Source organism: Poecilia latipinna, unplaced genomic scaffold (assembly GCF_001443285.1).
Source record: "Poecilia latipinna isolate Pla-1442-1.1 unplaced genomic scaffold, P_latipinna-1.0 Scaffold1366, whole genome shotgun sequence".
NCBI classification, from domain to species: domain Eukaryota; kingdom Metazoa; phylum Chordata; class Actinopteri; order Cyprinodontiformes; family Poeciliidae; genus Poecilia; species Poecilia latipinna.
This window is the reverse complement of record NW_015113982.1, coordinates 117,967-127,126: the sequence shown is the minus strand read 5'-3', so window position 1 is coordinate 127,126 and position 9,160 is coordinate 117,967. Positions and strand designations below refer to the sequence as shown.

At 41.5% G+C, this 9,160-nt stretch overlaps 1 protein-coding gene across 1 annotated transcript; it reads right to left on the bottom strand.

Moving 5' to 3' along the window:
- Nucleotides 1–1,247: 1,247 nt before the first annotated feature.
- Nucleotides 1,248–9,067, bottom strand: LOC106962069 (COUP transcription factor 2-like). Its single transcript, XM_015056225.1, has 3 exons — nucleotides 7,699–9,067; nucleotides 5,187–5,711; nucleotides 1,248–2,887 (listed from the first exon to the last, which is right to left on the bottom strand). Exons 1-3 carry the CDS (start codon nucleotides 8,219–8,221, stop codon nucleotides 2,613–2,615), a joined length of 1,323 nt encoding a protein of 440 aa, XP_014911711.1. The 5' UTR covers nucleotides 8,222–9,067; the 3' UTR covers nucleotides 1,248–2,612.
- Between the last annotated feature and the right edge of the window lie 93 nt (nucleotides 9,068–9,160).

The following is a 9,160-nucleotide window of genomic DNA, read 5'->3' as shown; positions in this document are numbered from 1 at the left end:
GCCAGCCTGTGGCCTAAACTATTTAAAACGGAAGGGAAACAGCTGAAAGCGACATAATAATACGTGGATCTCGATTGATAAACATCAGAGTTTTTGTGGCGTAAAATTTAAATCCGCATATTTATTCCTGGAAAGTAAAAATAAATGTTACAGTAGAAGTACATCTATAACAGCGACACAAAAAAAAGCGGCTCACTCGGGTTGCATAGACCTATCAGCATTATTTGTGGATGATGAGTTATTAACTGCGCATAAGAGCTGAAGGCTTTCTGTCATACATGATACGACATTTGACTGATCCAAAACCCTCCAGGTTCGGATTTCTGAACCCATTTCTCGGGGCCGGAACTACAACTTCATCTCCACAGACCTCAGTCTGAACCCGGTTTCTCCCAGCATCTTCTCAACCAGCTCCGTTCACTCTCCGCTTTTTTTCTTCTTCTTTTTCTTCTCTTCTTTATCCTGTCGGTTTTTCGGACCTGTACGTGTGTGGGAAAAATGCTCCATTGTTTCATTTTGGCCTTATGGCCCGGAGCGCCCAGGGGCCGTGGACTGCCCGGCTTCATCCTCCTCAGGGTAAACTGTAGTGACAGAGCACTCAGGGGCCCCTCATTAGCTCTCTGTCCACTAAGAAGGAAAGAAGCTGCCTTAATCCTCTCTGTCTTCTTCAATCTGCCACCGCAGACACGATCCTTGTTTCATTCTTCCTCCTCCAGAGTTTTTACCCTCGCTCCTTTATGAAGGGAAAGAGCCTAAACGGAGGTGTTAACTTGCATGTTAAAAAATATTTATGAGAATTGTGGGGGGGGAGGGCATTTTCAGTTGCTAAAACATGTAATTTCCTTGTTTGCTATGTGAATAGTTGCTGTAAACAAATGTATTTATTTGCTATAATCAGAATTAAAATGTTGCATTATTCATTTAGAATGAAAATGAAAGTAGTTTGCATTAATGGTGTCAGTTGTTATTCCTCTCTCTCTCCTGCAGAGGATCTGCACATCATGGCACCAACATGCAGCTGTCACTGCCACTGGGATTAATTTGTTTGAGTAAAACCCTCCAACCAGGGGCTTGAAACCGACTCTAGAACACCACAGAAGGTTCTTCAGTTCTAAACAATAATAATACAAAAAATAATCTAAATAATAATAATTTAAAAAATATAATATTCTGACATCTACAGTCTCGGTTTGGAGACGTCGCTTTCATGAAACATCAAGTGAAATAAACAAAGTACACTTTATGTATAAATCTTGAGTTATAATTTAATAAGGTACCAATATGTTAATTTTCACAGTACATCAGAGTGGTTGTCAGAAAAAAGAAAAAAAAAACACAAGGGAACACACACACACACACACACACACACACATACATACATGCATACACATGTGCGCACACAACACACGCACACACACATTCGTACCCTTTGAAAGGAGCAGGTTGTGCAAGTGAGTGGCCTGGGTTCATGTAAACACATGATTCCCATCAAGTCCATTTGTCTCTCGGCCCGGGAAGATGTTGCTCTTTAAAAATCTCTAAGACAACCAAAAAAAAAAAAGAAAAAGGGGGAAACACAATATTTGGTAATGTAATCAATAATCTCCTTGTGCCATTGTTTGTTTGCTTTTTTCTTTTTTGTGTGTGAGTGAAATAAGCATGACGGGGAGTGGGGTCTGAGTGTAAACCCCTCTGAGTAGAAAAATACCCGGCACCTTCCTGACGGTCAGCCTCACTCAGCCGCAACATCTCAGGAGCAAACTGAACATATCTGCTAAAACCCAAAAGAAATGAACCGCTTTTAACATCGTCACAGAAGGCAAACAGTCATATCTGCACAGTCGTGAAAAGAAGAATGAGGAAATTTGGCCAAGAAGTATCTACAATTTTTTTTTTTAACAAGAGAATATTTTTGTAAAAAAAAAAAAAAGGAGTAATCTCTCTCTTAAAAAAAGAGCAATTTCATAACCAGGACATAACAAAACAATTAACCACTAAATCAGAGCTTTAGTGTGGAAGGTTCAAAACAAATGCTGTAAATATTTCCATTTTTCACTGAGTCCAAAGTGCTTTTTTTTCTGGAAGGTATGAAATCAACAAGAACAGAGACAAAAATCAAATAAAAAACTTAGAAATAAACAGATCAACACACAAGAGGCTCCCTGCAGTTTCCTCATTGACCGTGGGCAAAAAACGACAAGCAACATTTCGAAAGCAAAAGGATCGGAAACATAATTTACAAGCACGATAAATATACACACAGGTCCAATAAATATCGTTTTGTTAAAGCGTCCATACACCGTCACAATTACAAAAAAAAGAAAAGAAATAACAGTCCAAAATAAGCAGTCAACTTGTGTAGTGTCTCGTTTTTTTATTCTGCCTGTGATTTGAAATCATTTCCTGTTCTTCATTTCGTTCAGGACCCTTTTTGTAAAATAAGGCAGAGCGCTGATATTAATTAGTAAAATTACATGATGTTTTTTTTTTTCACCTTTAATAATCTCATTCCTCTGGCAGAGAATTTTGTGTTACATGGGGAAAAAAAAACAAAACAAGACAAAAAAAAAACCAAATCACTCGATTGGAGATGTAACATTGTAGCCTTCTGCCTACTGGATGGGCATGTACGGCCAGCTGAAGCTGCTGCCGGACAGCAGCATGTCCCTTATCAGCGTCTCGATGGGCGTCTTCCCCACTAGGCGCACGAAGAAGAGCTGCTCGATGACCGAGGAGGAGACGGTGCGTAGCGAGGGCAGGCGGAGCAGCAGCTTCCCGAACCGGTTGGGCTGGTTGGGGTACTGACTCCTCACGTACTCCTCCAGCGCGCACTGGGACTTCTCCTGGAGGCTCTCCACGTGGGCCACGTCTGACAGGCCGCAGGCGTCTGGGCCGAGAGGAAACACAAGGAGAGAAAAAAAAAAAATCAGGACAGGTGGTTTCATTTACAGAAATGCACTGATCCGATATCGATATCTGTGATTTTTGCACCATTTGAAGGAGGATTTATTGTAGTTTATATTTTTCATGTTTGATCAAAATAGTCAACCTATTGATTTTGTCAGTTTCAGTTTCTTTCATATTTATTTAACATCGGCTGTACTTGCACCGACAGGACAAATTGAAGTTGTTTTACATGTTTGATCAATCTTGTGAAACTATTGGTGTATTTAAATGAGCTGTATTGGTGCAGAGAAATTAATCACATTTGTAATTCAGTACATTTATGTTGTGTTTTAAGTCAATTCAGCACTGTTTTTTCTGCATCGGATTGGTAGCGGCCAATGCTAAATTTCAGATATCGGGATCAGTATTGGAAGTGAAAAAAGTGGATCGGTGCATCCCTGTTAAACAACAGCTAACAGTGAAGAGAGAGTCTTTCCGTTTTCACCTAATTCTGCAGCTCAGAAAAGGGCAGAAATAAGTAGGATCTGTCTTTCGTGTTGTAACGTTCATTAGAGAAGAGGAATGTGGCATTCACTAGCATGCCCAGGTACACAATGAGGCGAGGAATGCTAAAGATCTTTAACTCTGCTAAAACATCCTATTACATTTCAGGGGATCAAAGCAGGTTAAAAAAATAACATAAAATAACAGCCACTGAGACGGAAAGAGCAACTCAGTCGTGGTCAGGTAACAACCTGACATGTAACAGCGAAAGGTTCAATCATCCGTGCTGTGGGTGGTGAAAAGGAGTTCATCTGTCTCCTCAGTCCAACGCTTCCTGCGATCAAAGATGACGACGGTGCTCTGCTAAAACCTCCAAAATCGTCGCAGAGGAATCCAGCAGAGCCATGTCTGGCAGAGCGGTGCTGCTGCACTGGATCAAATGTTTTGCTTCTGCAGCTTGCCGCCACTGCAGTGCTGCAGGCCGCGTGGCAGCAGGGGTTAAAGAAAGGCTACTGTGTCCCAGTTTAAGGACACGTGCTCAGATGTGCTCATGGGGACCGAAATAGACCTAGAGAGAGGAGCTTCTTTTATTTTTCACTCCGCTGCTGCTGCTGGTTCCTTTCGATCCAGCGGCTCAGTCGTTAAAAGGGGCTGCATGAGAGCTGGGAGTTTAGCTGAGCACAACCTGTTTGTGATTATCTTAATTTTTTTTTATACTTCAAAGTATTTGTGGAATTAAAAACAATATTTAAAATGTAACGGTTAAGGATCACACAAAGTAAAATGTAATTACTGGAGTCGGCTCCTGGAAAACAGTTCATCACCACTTGATTTGAGGATGCAGGATTACGATGTTGACTGTCGGACGACACAACCTCCTTTAGGGGTTTATGAAGATATATTTTGATCGCTATGAGTTTAAATCTCATTTGGATGCTACGGAGATTCAAAGCAGCTTTTCAGAACTCTTTCATTTCCTTTCGAGTCTTGGATAAACAAATATTTAGTACACAAGATGCTAAAGGAGTAGAAGTAAACAACACTGTAAATAACATCAGTAAAGCAAAAAAATAAATAAATAAATATTAACGCCCATGTGAGATTAAGACTTAAAATGATCCTCATTCACACTAAGTTCCTGCCAGGTTGTTCTGTAAGAATGTGGGTTTTATTACTGTGTCTCTTTTATTTTATCTTGAATGTATGTTTTTAACATGGAAGTATGTTAAAAAATCATTTCTGTCACATTTTGGACAGACAATAAAGTTTAATTTAAACAGATATCTCTTGAAGGAATATCAATTTTTAGTAGTTTACATATATTTAATTTGATTAAATAAAAAAACACTGCATGTTAAAAAATATTAATACCCTTCTAAATAATTAACATTAAAAAACTAAACTCTTCTTAACTGCTGACTGTCTTTCTGCATGTTTTGACTTTGTCTTTGATGTTGGAACGCCTCTTTACCATTACCCTAATCTTTAGCCCTTCTCCTAAAATGGGACTCCAGCACGTTTCTGTCACAATAAAAACCTTAACAGAATTTCAAATAATTACTTTAAAACTAAATTTGCCAAGTTTTACGTCTCATAAAGATCCAAGTTGCTTATCGTGTTTAAAGTTTTTTTTCCCCATGCTTTTTACTCGTAGCAATGTGCTGATTGTTGTTTATTTTATTCACAGTAATGGTGGTTGTGTTTAATAACTCATTTTCCTCGTTGTTCAAATGTCCAGTTTTCCATAAAATCCTTACTCCAGTCTGTACTGGAGTAAATATTCCGAATATATTTACCTGTGGTGAACAGCACGACGGCCTTGATGCAGCTGTACTCCGCTGAATCCACCTGCAGCACCTTCAGCTTCTCCACCTGCTCCTGGAAGACCCGGATGTGATCCATGAAGGCCACCACCCGGTCGGCGGACATCGGGGACGCGTGGAGGCCCGCGGCGGCCAGCAGCGGGGCGACGTGGACGGGCATGGAGCACTGGGCGGCGTTCAGCACGAACAGCTCGCTCCAGGTGAGGCGTAGGAGGGCCACCTGGTCCGGCACCTGCAGGTCCGGGAAGAACGGGATGTTCCGGGCCCACTCCACGGCACTGAAGAGCATCCGCGCCGCCAGCTCGCAGATGTTCTCAATCCCCATGATGTTGTTGTTCTGCAGGCACTGGGAGCCGAACCGGGAGGTCGGGTAGGGTTCGGCCCGCAGCAGCAGGGAGATGTACCCGGACAAGTAGGAGTGGCACTGCAGAGGGTCCCCGTTCGTCAGCGCGAACTGGCCGTGGTAGGACTGCGTGGGTATCCTGCCCCTTTGCACGGCTGCAACGATAAGCAGCAGAGATGTCACGTCAAACTAAAACAGACTACCAATGCAGCCCAGCTGACATTTAAAGAACAGCCCGCACTTGGGGATCTTTCATAGCAACAGATGCCACTGAAAAGCAACGGGACATACACGGTCTCTTCTGTCCACTCCGGTTATTTCTACAGTCGGCAGTGGGAAGCTAAATTGCAACGAATAATAGTTTTAGACAGCTCCTGGTCAGAAATGTGACATTCAGGATTGTGACATGGAAAAAAAAATCCAGATTATTTGTAGGCCGCGACCTGCACGTAGTAGCGGGGGTTTCTGTTGGCCTTAGCGGTTATTTCAGTTTGTCTATAACAATTAAAACTGAGTCATAAACTAGCTTATATTCAGCTGGAAACATTTGTCTTCGGTCTTAAATAGAGAAAACCACTTTTTGAGGTATATCTGTTTGGAATATGATCCAAATTTTAAAAAGAGGAATTTGAATTTATAATGTAAAAATAATCAAAATAGGAAAGCCTATAACTAGCAACACTATGCTACAGTAGGCCACCTCTGAGTCTGTATGACCTGCATACATTATAAATGTTGACACGGATTTTACATAAACCCACAAAATGCAGCTGTTTTATTTTTTAAGCCTCGCTCTTTAAAGCTGAAATCTCAACAAAACTAATAAAAAACGTCGAAATTACAAAAAAATAAATATCATAGTTTCGCCGCCGAAAATGAACTTCTTACAATGTCAAGGTTCTCTTGTTGTTTCACCCAGCTGACCGTGAAGGCAACAGGGATAGCTTATGTTAAACATGCTACAGGATGCTAGCTGGGACATTATTTCACACCCCGTCTGTTTACACTGAAATGCACAGTAGCCCACTAGCTGTGAGATAAAGACGGATAAAATATTCTAGGAACACAGGGAACGGAATAAAATGGGTTTTATCCACGCTATCAGAGCCCCACTATTTGCTTTTCACAAATGTGTTACATTAAAGAAATTCAGCTTTCTAAAAAATATTGGACAGTAGCACCCAAAGCCAGTTAATGTAAGTCAGTGCTAGTATTTTTAAATTTTTTTGCAAGACATAAATATATAAAACGTTATTGGTGAAATAAAGACTGAATATATATTTTAAAAATACATTTGAGACAAAATTAGACTACAACAAATGCTCCATTAAGGCTATTTACTTTTGAAAAGAATAGAAGCTAATGGCAAAATTTTTAACCAGCTATGACATAAAGACTTATAAGATATTTTAGAAAGGATCAAATAAGTTTTCTCTACAACCGGACAAATTATCACACAATATTTTTTTATCAGAAAATTCAAGTAAAAAAACAAACTAACAAAAAAAATAGCCAATACTACCTCATATTTGCCAATACTAGTAATTTTACAGGGAAAAAAAATGCATGACTTATGCATGGGTGGAATTATATTTCAGACACACAATGGGATGAATATATTCACATAACATCACAACCCAGACTAGTTCAAAGAAATGCTAGGCTACACAAATGTTGGGTCAATAATATTCAAGTTTGAAAATAATACCAGCAGCCAATATTGGTATATATATTAGAAAAATATACTGACTTTGAAATAAAGGATATATTTAATAATACCAAATATTTATAGAAAAATAGGTTTAGGTTAATAGCCACTATTAGCTAACTGCTTACTAGCTAGTATTAGCAATTTTTTCAGTGACAAAAACAGAAAAACATTCTCCTGATATAAACGCTTTTTTAGAAAGGCAATGAGGAGCATAAGTAGGTTTTCTCCACTATTACTGCCCAAAGCAAATATTTTTTTTTATGTTAATAAATGTTATTCTAAACACATATTGCGTTATCCAAGTGTGCGTTTATAAGACGCGTGCGTTACGGTAAGTAGACGGATGAATAAAAGCAGAGTGGATAATGGGAAATTGAGTTTCCGTCTGTATTCTGCCGAGCTTCAAACAAAAGGAGGGCGGCAGGCCGTACCTTCCCTCCTCATGCCGACTTTGAGGCATTTCTTGAGGCGGCAGTACTGGCACTGGTTGCGGTGGTGCTGGTCCACGGGACAGTTCCTGTTGGCCCTACAGGTGTACGTCAGGTTCCTCCTGACGCTGCGTTTGAAGAAGCTCTTACATCCCTCGCACGTGAACTGTCCGTAGTGCTTCCCGCTGGATTTGTCCCCGCAGACGATGCACTCGATCTGCTGGCTCTGCTGTTTGTCCATGGAAGAGGAGGAAGAAGAGGAGGAGGAAGAGGAGGTGCTGTTGTTGTTGTTGTTGTTCGTGGAGGAGGTGGTGGTGGAAGTGGACGCGGCGGAGGCGCCGGATAGATTGGGCGGCGGTGCTCCCTGAGCCGCTCCTGCCTGGGGTATTTCCAGAGAGGCCGCTGAGTTCATGTGTCCCGTCAGTTCACCGGGAAGGGACAGAGGTGCCACTTGGGACACCGGGGAGGAGAGAGTCCCCTGGGAGTCCCCGACGCCCTCCGTGGTTCTCCACGCTACCATAGCCATACCGACAGTCTCCAAAACTTTGCACAAGCAACTTTAATTATTTTTTTTAACCGAAATTTTTAACACACGCGATTTCAATCTCTTAAAGAAACTCCGACATTTTTTTTTTTTTTACAAAAATTATAGTCACATTAGATGCTTTGAAACAGCCTTCATTGGATCACCGAGGTGCAACACTACTAATAATGTGAGACTAAAATAAACAGTCGTTGAAAATCCAAAAAGACCGCTTCACTCAGAGCGGTCTGATGCGCTCCAACATCCAGGAGGTAAAAAAAAAAAATCAACAGAACCGAAATCCACAGGAAAGCGCGGCGTTATTCCACAAACGGATCCCCTCCAGTCCGTGTGTCCAGCTATGATGAGCAGAATGCCTTGCGAGCGGATCTTTCAGCAGAGATGGAGTCACCGGACCAGGCTCTCCAGACGCTCCCTGCTCTCCCGATCATCCAGAAGTTACATTAAAAAGACAACGGAGGAGGAGGAGAGAGAGATAGAGGAGAGAGAGAGAACGGAGGAGGGGGTGAGTATGAGGGGGATGAAGCGGTTCTTGATGGATGGTGATTTTGATGATGCTTTGCAGAGTGTAGGAAAGAGAGACATCCGCACGTCACCGCGGCTTGGTTACGTAGACTCAGGGAGGGGCGGAGTCATCGCGAGGAATGGCCGGCCTGGCAGCAGCTGTGCGGGGGCTTGGGATTTGCATAATACGGGGGCGTCCATATACCTTCGTCCGTCCTCCGTTTTGTCACTGTTGCGGGTGGGTTTGTGTGTGCACTTGTTCTGGCTTTTTTAGCTGCAACACCTGCTGTCAAAGCGCATCTCCTTTCTGCAGCAGACGTAGTATTTTTTTTTTTTTTTTTTTTTTTTTTTTTAAAGGAAAACCCATTTTTTCCAAAAAAAAGCAAAAAATTTATGCTTATGGAGAGACTGGGGAAT

Bases quoted from the DNA above. Each gene is read 5' to 3' on its own strand.
- LOC106962069 (XM_015056225.1), bottom strand. From the start codon at position 8,221: ATGGCTATGGTAGCGTGGAGAACCACGGAGGGCGTCGGGGACTCCCAG. The intron at 5,712-7,698 runs GTACGGCCTGCC...TTATCGTTGCAG, and splicing joins AGTCGGCATGAGGAGGGAAG to CCGTGCAAAGGGGCAGGATA. The intron at 2,888-5,186 runs GTAAATATATTC...CTCTCGGCCCAG, and splicing joins CGTCGTGCTGTTCACCACAG to ACGCCTGCGGCCTGTCAGAC.